The sequence below is a fragment of the Astyanax mexicanus genome, chromosome 1, assembly GCF_023375975.1.
Source record: "Astyanax mexicanus isolate ESR-SI-001 chromosome 1, AstMex3_surface, whole genome shotgun sequence".
In the NCBI taxonomy this organism is placed as follows: domain Eukaryota; kingdom Metazoa; phylum Chordata; class Actinopteri; order Characiformes; family Acestrorhamphidae; genus Astyanax; species Astyanax mexicanus.
In genome coordinates, this window is record NC_064408.1 from 1,493,554 (window position 1) to 1,513,991 (window position 20,438).

Below are 20,438 nucleotides of genomic sequence, written 5' to 3' on the forward strand. Positions count from 1 at the left end.
CCCAACACTCGTTTATGATCTCTGTAATCAAATAAAACACAAAGGAATTAGAAGAAATTCTACTTTTTAGTTTCTATTCTCCTCACTTTCAAAATCTTTTCTGATTTAGGGTTGTATTTAGGGGTGTTGCTGGGTTATATTGTGTCTAACTATAACACATTATTGATTATTAAATTAATTGATTATTGTTTCTTCATTATTGATTTTTATTATAAACAGCTTGTTTTTGGTTCTGGACACATCTATAAATGAATTTCCTGCAGTTTCCTGTGTGTTTTAATCTGTATAATGTTATAATCATTAATAAATGTGCAGTAAAATTGGTTTTATGTTGTTGAAAACGTTTGAAAGTAAGTAAAGATGAATCTTCTCCATTCAGTGTAATATAATAAATATATAAAAGAGCAGTTGTGGTGTGTTTTACTGCAGAACTCTACAGAACAGACTGTGTTACTCTATAAAATAATCCATTACATGAAGAAAGAATTTAGTAAATATGCTCTAGATATTCATATTCTAAAGCTAGAACCTGAGTATCTATTAAATCATTGATTATTAATGGTTATAAACATGCTATAGACTGGATTTGGGGGCGTATGGTATAGATGTGGTTTAAGATTAAATAAGATAATCCTTTATTAATCCCACAGCAGGGAAATTTACAGAGTTACAGCAGCACAGAGAACAGAACAGAAGAGATTTCAGGAAATATAAATATACATATACATACTAAGAAACCATCAAATATATTGATGGGTCTCTGAGACATTGGCTGTATTCGGAATGGCATACTACATACTACTCGCGTACTAAATCTGCCTAAAGCTAGTATGCAGTACACAGTATGTGACCAAACTGAGGATCTGTAGTGCACTACAGGTACCCGGATGGTGTACTACTCCGCTCCGATTCCGCAGTGTGCATGGAGAGCTATCTTCCTGGTGTACTGCATCCCAACATGCATTGCAACTGGCTTCTCCAGCTCGCTTCAGAAAAAAAACAAGATGGAGGCGAGTGCGAGAGAATTATGGAAATATATATATTTTTAAATTAAGGGAATTATTTTGGAAAGTATTGGCTCACCGCTGTCGAGACCCTTCGCTGCCGCGGCCGAGCACTCTCCGCGGCCGTGTCCCTCCGCTGCCTCGGCCGTGTCCCTCCGCGGCCGGGACCCTCCGCTGACGGTGATTATTTACTACATTTGCCTTGATGTAGTAAATAATTCCCTCAGTTTTAATAAATTATTCTGTTATTTTAATAAATAATTCCCTCAGTTTTAATAAATTATTCTGTTATTTTAATAAATAATTCCCTCAGTTTTAATAAATTATTTTGTTATTTTAATAAATAATTTCCTCCGTTTTAATAAATCGTTCTTATTTATTTAATAAATAATTCCAATAAATTATTCTGTTATTTTAATAAATAATTCCCTTCGTTTAATAAATCGTTCTGTTGATTTAATGAATAATTCCCTCAGTTTTAATACATTTTTTTTTAAATAAGGGAATGATTTGAATACAAATTAATAAAATTGTTTCACTTGTGTTGAGATTGTGTAAATATGAATGAGAGTTTGTTTAAATGTTTTCTTCTTGTTGGTATTTATATAGATGAAAATAGTAATCTACTAAAATAGATAGGAAAACATATTTAACTGGAACATACTTGGGTTGTGGGGGCTGCTGCTAAATGGTTGTTAGAATTGGGTTAACTGCACTTACATTAAACTCTAAAATAAAAGCAGCCGTTGCTGTTCTGGACAGTATGCAGATCTCATTAGTCTTAATAATCAAAAGGTAGGACATTTTTCATGTTCTTTCTGTTTACAACTCACTCTGAGGAATTCGGAGCACTACAGAGCACTGACTGGTGTGTCAGGGACCGTGTAGGGTACTACAATCAAAAGTAATGCAGTACTGAATACTACATACTGGGCAGTGTGTAGTATTCAGTACATACTAGTGCAGTACGCAGTATAGTAGTATGCCATTCCGAATCGTCCTCCTCCAAGGTGTTGGGCTTGATGGACTTTGCCAGTCAGCCGCTGCCTCCCTCTGGTGGCAGGAGGTGGAACTTGTCTGAGGACAGGCTTTAAACTGCACTGAAAAAACTGTTTAAATACTTTTTATCTCTATTTTACAAGTAGAACTTATTTCTATTATTAAGTAAATGTGCACAGTGAACTCTCCCTGTGAGTTTAATCAGATAATTTAACTGATTTAAACCAAGAAAAGTTAATCCTGGTAGACAAGACTGCACACCTATGGTGAGGGAGGATTGGGAGACGTGCCTATTATGCAAATCAATACAAATAAATGATGCCAGGAGCCAATAGGAGAGTTGTACTTCTTTATCTTAATTTCTACTGTCTCAGCTGCTAAATTTAGGTAATATTTAATCACAATATGTGGTGAACTCTACCCAAATAAAGTGATTAGAAACTTCCACACAGCAGAATCAGCAGGTGAATCAACAGCAGGAGAATTGAATCCTGCTCCTCAACACCTCGTGTAAATTAACTTTAATTTAAAACCTGTATAGATTATTTAATTATAATTATAATTATTTACTCCAGATGCACTTCTGAATTAACTACTTAGAATTACTATTTCAAATAAATAATTCATTGCAGTTGAAATGTGCTGTGTAAGATTACAATACTCACATTTATAATTAAGAGTAGATGCTTTTATTTAATACTGTGATTTAGAGCCAGTTAATCTCTTATAATTTTAATAACTGTAAAATGTACAGATGCCTCCTTTTCCAGTGGAGTAGAGCTACGTTAGAGTAGGAACTGTAGCCTTCAGCCAGTCTAAAGCCGTATTCAGCAGCAGAGAAAGGGTTAACTTACTCTTTAACACTGTGGCCAGACAGCCAATCATTACACACTACATACTGCTGCCAGTGACAGGAGGACACGCCCAGTATGCAATGTCCCATTCCTTTCTACTAGCAAAAAGTAGCTGACAGACTGATGAATAACTACAGTGTGTTTGTACTGAAAGAAGCTACGGCAATACTCCAGATAAACCTGTTTTCCTGAGTTAACACAGCTCACGCTAACAACAAATAAAAAACAGGTCTGAAGAACACGTACCGTCCTGTGAAAAAGTATTTACCTCCTAAACCTGATAACTGGTTGTTCCACCCTTAGCAGCAACAATTAATCAAGCGTTTGCAGTAACTTGCAGTGAGTCTTTCACAGAGCTGTGGAGGAATTCTGTTCCACTTTTCTTTACAGAATTGTTGTAATTGCACCTCATTGGAGGATTTTCCAGCATGAACCTCCTTTTTAAGATCATCCACAGCATCTCAATAGGATTCAGATCAGGACTTTGACTAGATCACTCCAAAGTCTTCACTTTGTTTTTCTTCAGACATTCAGAGCTGATCTTGCTGGTGTGTTTTGGGTCATTGTCCTGCTGCAGAACCCAAGTTCATTTCAGCTTGAGGTCAGGAACAGATGGCCGGACTCTGTGGTGGAGAATCCATGTGTGAAGATAATGATCTCATGCTCTCTGAACCCTGCCTGCTTTCACAATCTGACCCCATTAATCCTGACATTGTCCTCTTGAAATAGTCCCAGACGTCCCACTCTATATGCTGGTGATTTTAATAGTTACCACTCAGACTGGGGTTACAGCAATTCCAACAGTGCTGGTGACGTCCTGGTGAAATGGGCTTCTGTAGATGCAACACTCCTATATATGAAACACTGGACTGACTTGCAGCAACAGAACTGAGGTTCTAAAGGACATACGCCAGAGATAGAGAACAAATCCACTGATGGAATCACCTGGTACTTCAGTATATTCAGGTAGTCAGCTGAACTCATTCTTTGCAGCAACTCCAGATCATAGCTCCACCCCCACAGGCTTGTACGGTAGGCACTAGGCATGATGGGTAATCACTTCACCTGCCTCTCTTCTTACCCTGATGCTCCATCACTCTGGAACAGGATAAACATGGATTCATCAGACCTTCTATTGACCTTTCATTGCTCCAGAGTCTGATCTTTACTCTCTCTAGTAAACTGAAGCTGTTTTTGCTGGTTTTTCTCACTGATAAGAGCTTTTCTTAAAGCTACAAAGCTGTTTAGTCCCTTTAATTCCTTCAATTCCCTTCACTGCATTGTGTGGGAAAGCTCTTACTTTCACTATTAAACAACATATCCCTGAGTTCTAGTGAAGTTTTTCTACCATTTATTTATAAGTGAGCAGAGCAGGTAGGGGAGGAGTGAGCAGTGTGGGTAGGGGAGGAGTGAACAGAGCAGGTAGGGGAGGAGTGAGCAGAGCAGGTAGGGGAGGAGTGAACAGAGCAGGTAGGGGAGGAGTGAGCAGAGCAGGTAGGGGAGGAGTGAGCAGAGCAGGTAGGGGAGGAGTGAACAGTGTTAGTAGGGGAGGAGTGAGCAGAGCAGGTAGGGGAGCAGTGAGCAGTGTGTGCAGGAAGTGAAAGGAGCAGAGTGTGTACAGACGTCTACTTTTTGAAGAAACGGTCGGACAGTTTTTAGCTAATCTTCTGGAGAATTCCTCTGAAGGAAACTGATCAACACCTGGATCTACAAACACACCTGTAGAACCTGAAGAGAACCTGAGACCAGAGAGCGAGAACCTTCACACACCTGAAAGTGAAAGTCTGAGTGTTGTAACAGGAAGGAGCAGCAGGGAAAGAAAATGGCTTCTAAATCTTTCTTAGTGGAGGAGCTCACCTGTCCTGTGTGTTTTGAGATCTTCAGGGTTCCTGTGGTTCTGAACTGTAGCCACAGTGTGTGTAAAGAGTGTCTGCAGAAGTTCTGGGAGTCTAAAGGATCCAGAGAGTGTCCAGTTTGTAGGGGAAGATCTTCAAATGATCAGCCTCCAGTAAACCTGGCTCTGAAGAACCTGTGTGAGAACTTCTTACAGGAGAGAAGTGGGAGAACTTCAGCCGGTTCTGAGACACTCTGCAGTCTGCACGGAGAGAACCTCCGGATCTTCTGTCTGGATCATCAGCAGCCCGTGTGCTGGGTGTGTCAAACCTCGAGGAAACACACCGACCACAGATTCCGCCCCATTGATGAAGCTGCAACCGACTGCAAGGTAAAATCAGTGTGAACAGCTGTACAGCAGGAGTTTTTGTTTGTTTCTTTGTCAATTTCTTAATTTTTAAAATAATTAGAATTCAGAATATAAAGATCCAGAAACACGTTTTATAACTAATAGTGTGACTTCAAATATTGCATTTAGAAAAAATAAATATAGATTTTAGGTTGCTAAAAATAGCATAAACATTTTACAACAATATTGTAGAAAAATCCTAAAAATATTAAATGGTAAACAAACATTTTGGTATTTATTAGGAAAGCATACATTTTTATAGGGATGCACGAAAATATCAGAATTTTATAGTGATTCGTATTTGAATGATATTTCCAATATATTTGTATGCTAAAAAATGACAAAGCAACACTGACGGCGCTACTTTAAAATTCTTTGATTTAACTTCATTTTATTTATTTTTGTTAGTTTTAATAGACCTATTATTTAATTTAACCTGTTAATTTAATACAAAATGTTTAATACTGTGATCAGTCTGTGTAAGAACCATTTACATAAATAAATATAAATATTATTAGACATAATTTGCCACACCTCTACTAGATATGTAAGTTTACAGTTAAATCCAATATTTAAAACACAATTCAGAAACTAAATAAGAGATATTTAAAATAGTAATGGCTAAAACAGTTTAAAATGGACAATCTAGGACAATATTAACTATCTAAAAAGGGTAATGACTTACTAACTAAGCTATAAACCCTGAGAGTCTGTGTGAAACTGTGATTTTATTACAGGTTTGGATGCACAAAACAGGATAAAATACAGTAAATTCATCTCATAAATGTATTAATAAACTAATTAGTAAACCAATAAACTGTTGTTGCTCCACACAGTGTGGTGTGTTAGCGGTTAGCGCTGTGGCTAGGCTACCTGAGGGGAAGGTTTAGCTGTAATAATGGGGTGTATACTCTCCATGAAGATAAATATGATGATTAATATTAAAGTTGGGTAGAAATGCAGAGATTTTTCTCTCTTTCTGAAGAGATTTTTACTCTAAAGGAGAAGCTGCAGAAGTGCAGGGCTAGCCTGGGGCTGTGTTTTTAGCCTTTAGCTCAGGAAGCTAGCTGAGTAGCATTAGCTTAACCCAGCAGTTTAGCTACCGTAGCGCTGTGTTTCTCTCCTGAATTAAACTCAGATAAACAGTGTAAAACTTTAGTATTAAAGTCATAAATCTGTGAATAGTGTTTATAGTAACCGTTCCTCCACCAGTCAGTGTAGCTGATTTCATGTTTTCTCTGTCAAAAACTAATAAAAATAATAAATAAATAAAACCACCCGAAAGCTGTTTTTAAATAGTAAGAGTTTAAATGGGAAAAGTGTGAGGGAGCCGGCAGTGACAAACTCCAGGTTTAAGTTTATTTTTACTCTTTAATCAGATAAATTACATTATATACAGTGTTCAGCCTCTCTTATCACTCTTAATATCAGTTTACACAGTTTACTATCTCTTCACTAACTGACTGTTTTCCAGCTCTAAAATACGAGCTGTACTAGAATAGGACTGTAAGCTAAGCTAACGTAGCATTAGCATTTGCTTTTGCCAAAGACTGACTGCATTTCTCTGTGTAAATTCCAAGTTAAATTCATTACCTGTGACTTGAGTGGCACCTCTGAGGTAAATCTATGATAAGAATTGTTTCTGATAGTAAATTTATGATTAGAATTGCGTTGCTGAGGTAGCTAACGTTAGCAATTTAAATATATGACTAGAAAAGCACAGCTAAAGTAAATTTGTTTAATAAAATGGCAAAACTGAGGTAAATTTCTGACTAAAATTGCAATACTTATGTAAATTTAGGATTAGAAGGGCAAGGTAGGATTAGCTAGCTATCTATATATGTGACTATAACAGCATGGCTAAAATAAATTCATGATTAGAATATTGTGATTTTGTTGGTGTGTCTGCTGGAATATAAAACTGTATTTAATAATTATATTTAAGTGTTAATTTTTAAATAGTTTTTTGTTGGAATATTTAAACTATTTAATTTATACTGTGGTGAAAAACTTGGCAAAACGAATAAATACCTGCGAAAAAAAATAGTATTTGGTCTTAGAATAATACACCTCTAGTAATTAAATGTAATAAAGTGTAATATAAAATGCTATCAGTGGGTTTATGGTGGAAAACACTGTGAATATTGTAGAATAGCTGGTGATTGGCCGAAGATGTTCTGCTGTTTTTATCAGATTGGAGTTCTGTGTGAATTAAGTTCTAGAAAACAGAATTTCTTTATTGGATGTGTTTCAGGAGGAGCTCAGAACTGCACTGAATCCCCTAAAGGAGAAACTGGAGATCTTTAAAAAGTGTAAACTGAACTGGGATCAGACTGCAGATCATATAAAGGTAAGAATGAGAAGATCTTCTGAGATCATGATTCTGAAATTAGTTCCCCAAATCAGAAGTAGGACAGTATAAAACACATTAAATATACAGTGTTTCTGACATTTACTTTCACTTTTATTTGATTACAGACGACATGAACCCAATATATTTCATGTTTTGTTTGGTGAACTTTACTTCATTATACATTCGTTCCTGCATTTCAGACCTTCAACACGTTCCAAATAAAGATGGAACAGTAAAGCATTTACCACTTTATAATGTTTCCATTTCCACTTAAAAGATACCAAGAGATAAAGAGCTTCAGGTGTTATTTTCTCCCATAATTCCTACAAACATGAGATTGGGGACAGTTCAGTCCAGTACCTGTACCCTCTTCTTCCACAGACATGTCTTAGTAATGTGTGCAGCATGTGGTTTAGCATTGTCTTGTTGAAGAATACTGCATGATCTTGAGGAGCAGCACTGTTTAGAATAGCACTGCTGAGGTAAATGAATGATTAGAATAGCACTACTGAGGTAAAATAGCTGGTATTTGATTGGCTGATGGGCTCCTTCCTTCCAGACTCAGGCCCGACGCACAGAGAAGCAGATTAAGGAGGACTTTGAGAAGCTTCACCAGTTTCTACGAGATGAAGAGGCAGCCCGGATCACTGCGCTGAGGGAGGAAGAGGAGCAGAAGAGTCAGATGATGAAGGAGAAGATTGAGAAGATGAGCAGAGAGATATCAGCACTATCAGACACTATCAGAGGCGTAGAAGAGGAGATGGGAGCTGAAGACGTTCCATTCCTACAGGTGAGGAACATCAGTCAGACTGAAGTGAATCATCAGACTGATTTCTGATGGTTTACACACTTCTGATCTGATCTGTGAATAATCTCTGATCTTCACTGTGTGGAAGTGATGTGTAGTTTATTAATTATGATGTAATTCATTAATATTCCCCTGATTGTTTTACAGAACTATAAGACCACAGTGGAAAGGTGAGTCTCTCTCTCTCTCTCTCTCTCTCTCTCTGTGGTTCTGAACCCAAAGCTACAGCAGTACTGAACGGGTTCTGATGTTCTTCCAGAACCCAGTGCACACTGCAGGATCCAGAGAGCCAATCAGGAGCTCTGCTCAACGTGGAGAAACATCTGTCCAACCTGAAGTTCAGCGTCTGGAAGAAGATGCAGGAGATCCTTCAGTTTAGTGAGTCTCACTTTCTCTTCTCACATGCTCTCACACGCCACATGTCATGGGACAGGAAGTAGTGTCGTGTCCCGTGACTTTTGTCGTGTCCGTGTCTCGTAAATCTCACATTTTTGTAAATATTTTATTAGATCTTTTCATGGGAAACACTGAAGATACGACTCTTTGATACAGTGTAAAGTAGTCAGTGTACAGCTTGTAGAAAATGTACAAATTGTAGATATTTAGTTTGATCATCATTATTTTCTAGCTCTGCTTTAAATCTCTTGGGTATGGAGTTCACTAGAGCTTCACAGGTTCACACTGGATTCCTTTACCCCTCCTCCATGATGACATCACAGATCTGGTGGATGTTACAGACCTTGTTCTCCTCCACCTTCTGCTTGAGGATGCTCCACAGGTGATCAGTTGTGTTTAGGTCTGGAGACATGCTCGGTCAGTTCATCACCTTTATCTTCAGCTTCCTCTGCAGGACAGTTGGAGTCGTCTTGGAGGCGTGTTTGTGTTTGGGGTCGTTATCGTGTTGGAAAACTGTCATGATTCCCAGTTTCTGATTGGAGGGGATCATGATCTGCTTCAGAAAGTCACAGTACATGTTGGAGTTCAGCTCCCCAGTGCAGGAATCACTCATACAGCCCCAGAACATGATGCTACCACCACCATGCTTAACTGTAGACAAGGGACAGTTTTCCTGGTACTCCTCACCAGGACGCCGCCACACATACTGAACACCATCTGAACCACACAGGTTTATCTTGATCTCCTCAGACTACAGGACATGGTTCCAGTAATTAGAGGTTGGCGGATCGATCCAAATATTGATACTATCGATACCAACACTGGTATTGGTATTGAGCAATATTCGTCTAAAATATTGATACTCAAGCTTTTTTTAAATATATTTTTTTTACACAAAATAAACAGAATTGGACTGAAAGGAGGAAAATTACTTACTTTTTTATAGTTTTTCCTAAGAACAATTCTATTTGAAAAAAGAAACAAAAAAGAAAGAACTAGAAAAGATGTCTAGTGAGGGAAGGATTTTTTTTTTTGTATTATGGTTTCTCCTTTTCTACCTCAAAATATATATTTTCCTAATATTAAGGCAAACTTTGTTATTGTTTCTGTTTCTCTGATTTTGCTATTTATAGCTTTATGTTTGAGTAAAATAAACATTGTTGTTTTATTCTATAAACTACAGACAACATTTCTCCCAAATTACAAATAAAAATATTCTCATTTAGAGCATTTATTTACAGAAAATGAGAAATGGCTGAAATAACAAAAAAGATGCAGAACTTTCAGACCTCAAATAATGCAAAGAAAACAAGTTCATTGTGGTTGTAAAGCGACAAAATGTGAAAAAGTTTAAGGGGTATTAATACATTTGCAAGCCATTGTATATAGGTGTGTGTTAATCAGGGTATTGTGTGTGTGTGTGTGTGTTTGTGTGTGTGTGTGTTTGTGTGTGTGTGCTGCAGCTCCTGTAACTCTGGATCTGAACTCTGCTCATCCTAATCTCATCGTATCTGAAGATCTGATCAGTGTGAGATACAGTGATGATAAACTGCAGCTTCCTGATAATCCAGAGAGATTTGATGATTATAGTTTATGTGTTGTTGGATCTGAGAGCTTTAACTCAGGAATTCACTGCTGGGATGTTGAAGTTGAAGATAGTAATTACTGGGATGTGGGAGTGATGTTAGAATCTGCTGAGAGGAAGGGAGATATATTCTCCAGGAGAGGAGTGTGGTTTCTGTGGTGTTGTTATGGTAAATATAAAGTCAGATCTTCACCACAGAACTACACTGATCTCTCAGTATCAGTGAAAGTGAGGAGGGTGAGAGTTGAGCTGGACTGGAACAGAGGAAAACTCTCATTCTCTGATCCTCTCACTAACACACACTTACACACCATCACACACACTTTCACTGAGAGACTCGTTCCATTCTTCTATACCTATAGAGGCTCTCTAACTATCAGTCCAGTTCAGATCAGTGTATCTGTGAATCAGTGAATCAGTTCAGATCAGTGTATCTGTGAATCAGTGAATCAGTTCAGATCAGTGTATCTGTGAATCAGTGAATCAGTTCAGATCAGTGTATCTGTGAATCAGTTCAGATCAGTGTATCTGTGAATCAGTGAATCAGTTCAGATCAGTGAATCAGTGAATCAGTTCAGATCAGTGAATCAGTGAATCAGTTTGGTTTGATTCTGAGGGCTCTATCTTACACTCTGATTAAGGCGTGTCGTGATGCTCATTGCTATCTTACACCCCACCAACACTCTTTTTTCACTCCTTCCTCCTGCATTGTTTAACCACACCCCTGATTATTTACGAGAATTATTACATGTCTTTTGCGTGTTTTGAGCCGTGCAATGTGTACTTTTCCCGTCGTTACGATAGCAAAGACACACTGACCCACCCTGAATCAAGGGGTTCACTGCTCACCTGTAGATCACTAAAATAGGAACCTGAATGTTGTAAATTATTGTTTTTCTCCTCAGTAAGTACAGTTGCTCCACCCACTCATTACTCATCAGTGGTAACGCCCCCAACACTCGTTTATGATCTCTGTAATCAAATAAAACACAAAGGAATTAGAAGAAATTCTACTTTTTAGTTTCTATTCTCCTCACTTTCAAAATCTTTTCTGATTTAGGGGTGTATTTAGGGTTGTTGCTGGGTTATATTGTGTCTAACTATAACACATTATTGATTATTAAATTAATGATTATTGTTTCTTCATTATTGATTTTTTTATAAACAGCTTGTTTTTGGTTCTGGACACATCTATAAATGAATTTCCTGCAGTTTCCTGTGTGTTTTAATCTGTATAATGTTATAATCATTAATAAATGTGCAGTAAAATTGGTTTTATGTTGTTGAAAACGTTTGAAAGTAAGTAAAGATGAATCTTCTCCAGTCAGTGTAATATAATAAATATATAAAAGAGCAGTTGTGGTGTGTTTTACTGCAGAACTCTACAGAACAGACTGTGTTACTCTATAAAATAATCCATTACATGAAGAAAGAATTTAGTAAATATGCTCTAGATATTGATATTCTAAAGCTAGAACCTGAGTATCTATTAAATCATTGATTATTAATGGTTATAAACATGCTATAGACTGGATTTGGGGGCGTATGGTATAGATGTGGTTTAAGATTAAATAAGATAATCCTTTATTAATCCCACAGCAGGGAAATTTACAGAGTTACAGCAGCACAGAGAACAGAACAGAAGAGATTTCAGGAAATATAAATATACATATACATACTAAGAAACCATCAAATATATTGATGGGTCTCTGAGACATTGTATCGTCCTCCTCCAAGGTGTTGGGCTTGATGGACTTTGCCAGTCAGCCGCTGCCTCCCTCTGGTGGCAGGAGGTGGAACTTGTCTGAGGACAGGCTTTAAACTGCACTGAAAAAACTGTTTAAATACTTTTTATTTCTATTTTACAAGTAGAACTTATTTCTATTATTAAGTAAATGTGCACAGTGAACTCTCCCTGTGAGTTTAATCAGATAATTTAACTGATTTAACACAAGAAAAGTTATAATATTGCAATATTAAAAAATGTTTAACGCTTAAAGGCAGATTAAAGTGAACCAGTTCATCTCAATTCTATTAAAAGTCACAGTATTGATGGTATTGATGGGGCAGGTTAAAGTGGGAGTAACAGTACCAGTATAAACAATAGTGCAAATATAGAGGTATGACATTAAAGCTGGTTAAATTAATCGAGTGCATGCCTGTTCTGTAAAAAGTCACAATAAAGACAATAAGAAAAGAGTGTGAGCAACAGATAGAAAAACTCAGTGCCATTAAAAAGGCATTGAATGATGGATATAAGGAAGATATAAACAAACTGCAGAGTGAGATCATAAGAGAACAAGTACATATTGTGGAATATCCTCTGAAAAAATTAACCGACTGAAACAGTTTTTTGTATAGAGCACTCGTATTTAAAACAAAAGAGCAAATTATAAACAACAGTTTAAAACAAAAAACAATGTGAGGGAAAAACAGAAAAACCTAAAGCTTGCTGTGACACTGGTATTGGCACCCTTTACATTAAATTAGTACGGAAACACATTTTTACTCACCTGTGCTAAATCCCAAAGGATAATCACCTGTGACAATTGATCAGTGCCCATGTGACAAGAATTAGCCAATGAATGATGATTTCAGGGTTTTAAAAAGCCATACGTTGGGCCATGTTCTTTTGTTACAATGGTGAAGACAATGGAGCTGTCTGAGGACATCAGAAATGCTGTTATTAACAAACACAAGACTTTCAAATGGTATAAGGCCATCTCCAAAGACCTTGGTATCCCAGTTTTAACAGTGCACAATGTTATTAAGAAGTTTGCCAAGCATGGAACTGTCAAGAACCTCTCGGGTGTGGTGGAAAGACGACAATTAACTAGAGACGTCTTCGAAGGTTGGTGCAAATGGTGGAAAAAACACCAAGGCAAACATTCAAAGAACTGAAGGTCAACCTGGAACAGTCTGGGGTCATGGTTTCAACCATAGACTGTGTATAGCTGGACAGAGCATCGTCTCTTAATGGTGAAGCCACCACAGGTCGGGCGCCCCCTGCTGTTCGGCTGCAGAAAGCTGTGTAACTCCACCCATCCCCATAGGTTTCAATGGCAAAACAGAACAACTTTCAATCACGTTTTTTTCTAATATACTGTAATTCTACCTCCTTTAATTAAATGCAGCAGCTAGTGTAACCTCTGATTATATTGTTAAATTTTTATATCCCCACAGAATTCGTTTTTTTAAAACGTTATTCAGCTCTATTCAAAAAAGGTGTGGTTATTGTAAAAGGGCTGGTTATGGGCAGGACCAATAACAGACTCCGCTCCGCTCCGCTCTGCAGCCTGTGACCTCGAGGCAGCCCTCAGGGGCGGGGTTATTTAAATGAGTAGGAGCTCTCCACAGTTTTTCTCCCTCCTCTGGTCTCTACTGCGCTCTACAGACTCGGGTTTCAGGATCACCAACATGGAGGAAGATTTTGGCTTCATTTTCATTGAATGAATGGGAACGGAGACACGGCGTCCATCTTTTTTTACAGTCTCTGGTTTCGACAAGTACTATACGCCACACACTAAACCAAGCAGAGCTTCATGGGCGAAGGCCAAGGAAGAAACCATCGCTGAAGAAAAGACAAAAAAAAGGAACGATTGATCTTTGCCAAAGAGTACCTTAAAAACCCCAATCCTTCTGGGAAAATGGTCTGTGGACAGATGAAACATGAATAGAAAATCTTTGGGGTGAGTTGAAATCTGCCATTGGGAAAAAGAACCCTGCAAACATTCAAGAGCTTGAACAAACTGCAGAGGAAGAGTGGGAAAAAATACCAGCTGAGATGTGCAAGAAGCTTATAGATGGCTACAAGAAACATTTGGATGCTGTCATCACAGCCAAAGGGTGTGCAACCAAATACTAGCAAGGGGTGCCCTTATTGCTGCACATGCTGTTTATTCTGTTTTGTCTTTAAAATTGCAACATGCAAGTTGAAAACAATGTTTTTTTGTTGTTGTATTACTTTGGACCTCCAATGAAAAAAATCCTAAAGATATTACTTTGGTATATTTACATTTATTTCTGAAGATATTGTACAGGTTATGCAAAAAAGGAAGGGGTGCCAATAATGGTGAGAAGGACTGTATATGTATATATATATACATATGTGTGTGTGTGTGTGTGTGTGTGTGTTTCTATTGTTTAGATATGTTGTTTTCTGTTTATGTACAGCACTTTGAGCTGAAATTTAATGTATTAAAGATGCTATGTAAAGTATCAGTAATAGTTTATTATTATTATACTGATTTACTGTATAATTAAGCTCCGCCTCCCGAGACACTTTATCTCATTATCAGCCTCATTACTGAACCAGATGAGTTGATAGATAGATAGATAGATAGATAGATAGATAGATAGATAGATAGATAGATAGATAGATAGATAGATAGATAGATAGATAGAACTTTATTGATCCCTTGGGAGGTTCCCTCAGGGAAATTAGGGTTCCAGTAGCAGCATCAATACAGTACACACAGATAGAAACAAAGAGTAGGTGTATATAAAGTGTATATAAACAATATAAAGTGCAAAGCAAGTAGACAAAAGTATAAAACATCAAATATAATTAGTATAACTATAAATATAAATATGCAGTGAATGTATTTGAATAGAATTTTTATTGCACTTATTCCGTATGTATTATTTTATTGCACTTATTCCGTATGTATTATTTTATTGCGCTCATTCCGTATGTATTATTTTATTGCGCTCATTCCGTATGTATTATTTTATTGCACTTATTCCGTATGTATTATTTTATTGCACTTATTCCGTATGTATTATTTTATTGCACTTATTCCGTATGTATTATTTTATTGCACTTATTCCGTATGTATTATTTTATTGCGCTTATTCCGTATGTGTGATACCTTCCTTATCGCACTTTATATCCTCCTGTTATAACACACACACACACACACTTTATTATAATTTATTAAACACACACACACACACACTTTATTATAATTTATTAAACAGCACACACACACACACACTTAATAACCATAACGATATGCAGTTTAATATAGAGTAAGATCTTTTTGAGGAATGTCCAACATCACACACATTTACACTTTTAAAAATGTTTAAAAACTCTCTTTAGCTTCAAATTCTACTCTTTATCTTACACACACACACACACACACACACACACACACACACACACACACACACACAGGTGTTAGTTTCCCACCGTGTTTAAAGAAGTTATTTGATAAAAAAAAAGTAAGATGAAGGTGAAGGCCACTGTGGGAATCAGCAAAAACAACCCCAAATGTCCCAAACATCTCTCCTCCCATATTCAGAGTTTTTTCATAATATTAAAATGTTCTGTATTGTAGATTTTAATACTAAACTCATCCAAACTATTAATAAAAACATATGGAATTATTTAGTAAAGAAAAAAGTGTTAAAGGGGAACCTAATGGTGTGAAATGTACTTTTATTGTAGTAAAACATGATAAAAAGTTCTTACCTTTAATGAATAGCTCACCTCCGTTCCCCCACAGCGTTCAGAGATCCAGAAATTTTAACAGTTTCAACAAACACCCTTCAGACTGGGTGATACGGGGCATAATTTACCCTGATAAATCACTTTTTACACCGTTATCCAGCTCAAAGTAGCTCCACACCTCCTTACTAGAATCTGGAGAGCCCTGACATTTAAAACGAGGCATTAATAACTTAAAAAGTACAGAAGAAGCTTATTAAAAACTACTGTTTACATCCCATAACACTATAAGCTTCAGCTCCGAGCGCCGCCATCACTGTACTGATGATAACACCAGGAGTAATGGCGATGCTCGGAGCTGTAAACAGTGTTTTTAATGAGCTTCTTCTGCACTTTTCTAAGTTATTAATGCCTCGTTTTAAATGTCAGGGCTCTCCGGATTCTTGCAGTTTCTATGAATCTAGCAATTCATCAAAGGTAGGAGCTTTTTATAATTTTTTACTACAGCAAAAGTCCATTTTACACCGGACTTCTCCCTTTAACAAACCAGAATATGTTTTATATTTGACGTTTTCTTGTTTAGATGATGAGTTTTGAACATCTCTGCTGGATTTTCTCAGTCAGTTTTATGAGGTAGAGTCACCTGGAATTCAGGCTTTCAGTTAACAGCTGTGCTGAACTCATCAAGAGTTAATTACTTGAATTTCTTGTCTCTTAATAAAGTGTTTGAGAGCATCAGTTAAAGTAAAGTAGTGAAGAGGTAGAGTTACAGGTATACAGTGAATAGTTTCTTTGATTTTATCAAATTGAAAACCTCTGGAATATAATCAAGAGGAAGATGGATGATCACAAACCATCAAACCACCAAACTGAACTGCTTGAATTTTTGCACCAGGAGTAAAGCAGCATAAAGTTATCCAAAAGCAGTGTGTAAGACTGGTGGAGGAGAACATGATGCCAAGATGCATGAAAAAAACTGTGATTAAAACCAGGGTTATTCCACCAAATATTGATTATTTCTGAACTCTTAAAACTTTATGAATATGAACTTGTTTTCTTTGCATTATTTGAGGTCTGAAAGCTCTGCATCTTTTTGTTATTTCAGTCATTTCTCATTTTCTGTAAATAAATGCTCTAAATTACAATATTTTTATTTGGAATTTGGGAGAAATGTTGCCTGAGTAAAATGAACATTGTTGTTTTATTCTATAAACTACAAACATAAACCTATAAATAGCTAATCTGATTGTGACAATCTCGTCTTGTTTTGCGTCTCTCTGGTCTGTCCCTGTGTTGATTTACCCTCTGCACGTGCCCTGTGTGTATCCTGTGTTTCCCTCCCTGGTTCTTACCTGTTCGTTTGTAGCTCCGCCCCCTGGTCCCAGGTGTTTTTCCAGAGCTGTATCTGCCTGAAACTGAACTTAATCATGATCAGTTTTGTGTTAATTCAGTGTGTTAAAAACTTAGGAACTGAGTTTCTTTTACTCTAATTTAAATACCTCTGGTTTACAGAAAGTTTCTTTTACTCCCTCAAATTTTAATACCCCTGATTTACAGAAATCATCTTCACCACCTGGACCACCCGGAACAGCAGGACCAATTGGAGAACGTGGACCATCTGGACCACGTGAACCAGCAGGACAAAAAGGTCTACTTGGACTACCTGGACCACCAGGACCACCTGGACCAAGTGAAAAAGTGTAATATGGGAAATGTGATTTAAAATAATGTGAATAAAGTTTTATGTGTACAGTATCAAAAGCGACTTACAAATATTAATGTACATTTAGAAATAGAGGACATAGAAGTTAAAAAAAAATTGCAGCATTAGCGTTAAGAGCTAATTAGCGCTTTCGCCATTCAGAGATAAGTATTATCGGACTGTAACCTGCTGCTAACTCCTGCTAGCTGGAGCAGCATTATCTTTACCTGCTAACCGCATTAAGCGCTAATTAGCTATTTTGCCATGTTGGGATGAGAATTTTTAGACTGTAGCATGCTACTAACCCTGACTAGCACTGCCGGAGCAGCATTAGCATTACCTGCTAACCGTGCTAAACGCTAGTTATCTCTTTCACCGTACAGAGGTGAGTATGTCGGACTGTAGCCTGCCGCTAACACCGGCTAGCACTGCTGGAGCAGCATTAATATTACCTGCTAACCGCGCCAAATGCTAGTTAGCACTTTCGCCAATCAGAGGTGAGTATTAGCAGACTGTAGCTTGCTACTAACCCTGGCTAGCACTGCTGGAGCAGCATTAGCATTACCCGAATTTATAGCATGTATAGCAGCAGCCAATGACGCTTCCATTCACTTCTGGTGCCGTACTGAGCTGCAGCCTTTCCAGTAGCTCCGTCTTTTGTGTATTTTTTAGCCTTTTTCCTATCCTATGGACATGGAATCCACTTTCGCGAGCACGTGGGAAACTAACCTTGTTTACACGAGGGAAGAGTTGCTGGCGCTGCGAACAAAGGAACACGCCGGCCAGACGCATCGCATCCCGGCAGAGCTGCGCCGACCGTATCGCGGGTGTAGAGCTGGAGCGAAGCTAAAGGCTAAGCGCATGGAGAAATGCTGGAGGTTTAAACCATCTGTTCCTTCCGTGGTGATGGGGAATGTGAACGCTCTGACCAACAAGACGGATGAACTGGCGGCGCTGGTTAGTAACCAGAGGGTGTATCAGGAGTGTAGCATTTTATGCTTCACAGAAACGTGGCTAATCAGCAACATACCGAATGCTAACGTGGATATTCCCGGCTTCACCACCGTAAGAGCGGACAGAGACCCCAAACAGAGCGGAAAAAACAAAGGTGGGGGGCTCGTGCTGTTTGTGAACATCAGATGGTGTAACCCAGGACATGTAACTGTGAAGATCATCTGCTGTTGGGATGTTGAACTGTTGGCGGTGAGTCTTCGACCCTACTACATGCCCAGAGAGCTTTCACACGCCATTGTTATTTGTGTTTACATCCCTCCTCGCGCTGATGCCGAGACCGCGTGTGACGTCATTCACACAACCATCGCGAGACTTCAGACACAGCATCCTGAAGCTTTCATTGCCATCTCGGGGGACTTTACCAACGTCACACTGGACTCAGTGCTCCCTGCATTCCACCAGTATGTGAACTGTCCCACCAGGAAGAACAGAACTATTGATCTCCTTTACTCCAACCTAAAGGATGCATACTCCGCCACACCTCTACCCCCTCTGGGATAATCTGACCACAACCTGATCTACCTGCAGCCCCAGTACAAGCCCCAGGTCCGTAGGCAACCTGCATCTACACGCTCTTTCAGGAAATGGTGTCCTGGTGCTGAGGCAACTCTCAGGGACTGTTTTGAGTCCACTGAATGGAGTGTATTGCAGGAGCCATACGGGGAGGACATTGAGGGGATTACACACTGCATGACGGACTACATGAACTTTTGCATGGACATTGTTGTTCCTGTGAAAACTGTGCGTTGTTTTGCTAACAACAAGCCCTGGATAACCAGCAATGTTAAAGGCCTTTTAAACAAGAAGAAGAGGGCCTTTAAAGAAAACAACCAGGAGGAGCTTAGGAGCGTACAGAGGGAGCTCAAAGTCCATTTGCGAGAGGCCAAGGAGTCCTACAGGAAGAAGGTGGAGCAGAAGCTGAGAGAAAATGACATGAGGGAGGTATGGAATGGAATGAAGACAATCACTGGCTGTAAGCAGAGGATGGACAGTGCTGCAGATGGTGAAGTAGAGAGAGCCAATGAGTTCAACACCTTCTACAACCGGTTTGACTGCCCTGTTCAAGACCCTACAGCTCTGGTAGACACCTCCTCCACACCCCCCCTCATCTCATCAAGCAACTCAGCCCCCGCTCCCCCCTACTCCCCACACTCAGCTGTCCTGACCACCAGCACCACTGTAGCCCCCCCTCCTCCTCCCCTTCTGCACACCTTCACTGCTGACCAGGTTAGAGGTGAACTTAGGAGACTCCACCCAAGAAAGGCAGCTGGCCCAGACAAAGTGTGTCCCAGTCTACTAAAGTCATGTGCAGCTGAGCTGGGGGCTCCCCTGCAGCACATCTTCAACCTGAGTCTGCGTTTGGGGAGGGTCCCCACACTGTGGAAGACAACATGCCTGGTTCCAGTACCCAAGAAGACACATCCCAGTGAGCTCAATGACTACAGGCCGGTCGCTCTTACATCACATATCATGAAGACCCTGGAACGTCTGCTTCTACACCACCTCAGACCCCAGGTCCAACATGCAATGGACCCCTTACAATTCGCCTACAGAGAGAAAGTGGGAGTGGATGATGCCATACTGTACTTTCTCCACCGGACCCACTCTCATCTGGACAGAGGAAGCAGCACTGTGAGAGTCATGTTCTTTGATTTTTTCCAGTGCTTTCAACACCATTCAGCCTCTCCTCCTGAAAGACAAGCTGGTGGGGATGCAGGTGGATCCATATTTGGTCTCCTGGATCACAGACTATCTCACTGACAGACCTCAGTATGTCAGGCTGAAGAACTGTACATCAGAGACTGTGGTCTGCAGCACAGGAGCACCACAGGGGACTGTGCTCTCCCCGTTTCTCTTTACACTCTACACCTCAGACTTCCAGTACAACTCTGAGACATGCCACATGCAGAAGGTTTTGGACGACACTGCCATTGTGGCATGTATACGGGGAGGAAAGGAGGAGGAGTACAGACACCTTGTGGAAGACTTTGTGTCGTGGTGCAATAGGAACAACCTGCTGCTTAACACC

At 39.0% G+C, this 20,438-nt stretch overlaps 1 protein-coding gene across 1 annotated transcript; it reads left to right on the forward strand.

Moving 5' to 3' along the window:
• Positions 1-4,434: 4,434 nt before the first annotated feature.
• LOC125782237 (E3 ubiquitin-protein ligase TRIM39-like) lies at positions 4,435-10,674 on the forward strand. Its single transcript, XM_049465718.1, has 6 exons — positions 4,435-5,081; positions 7,354-7,449; positions 8,012-8,242; positions 8,408-8,430; positions 8,520-8,638; positions 10,120-10,674. The coding sequence occupies exons 1-6, from the start codon at positions 4,680-4,682 to the stop codon at positions 10,653-10,655; spliced, it is 1,407 nt and encodes a 468-aa protein (XP_049321675.1). The 5' UTR covers positions 4,435-4,679; the 3' UTR covers positions 10,656-10,674.
• Positions 10,675-20,438: the final 9,764 nt, after the last annotated feature.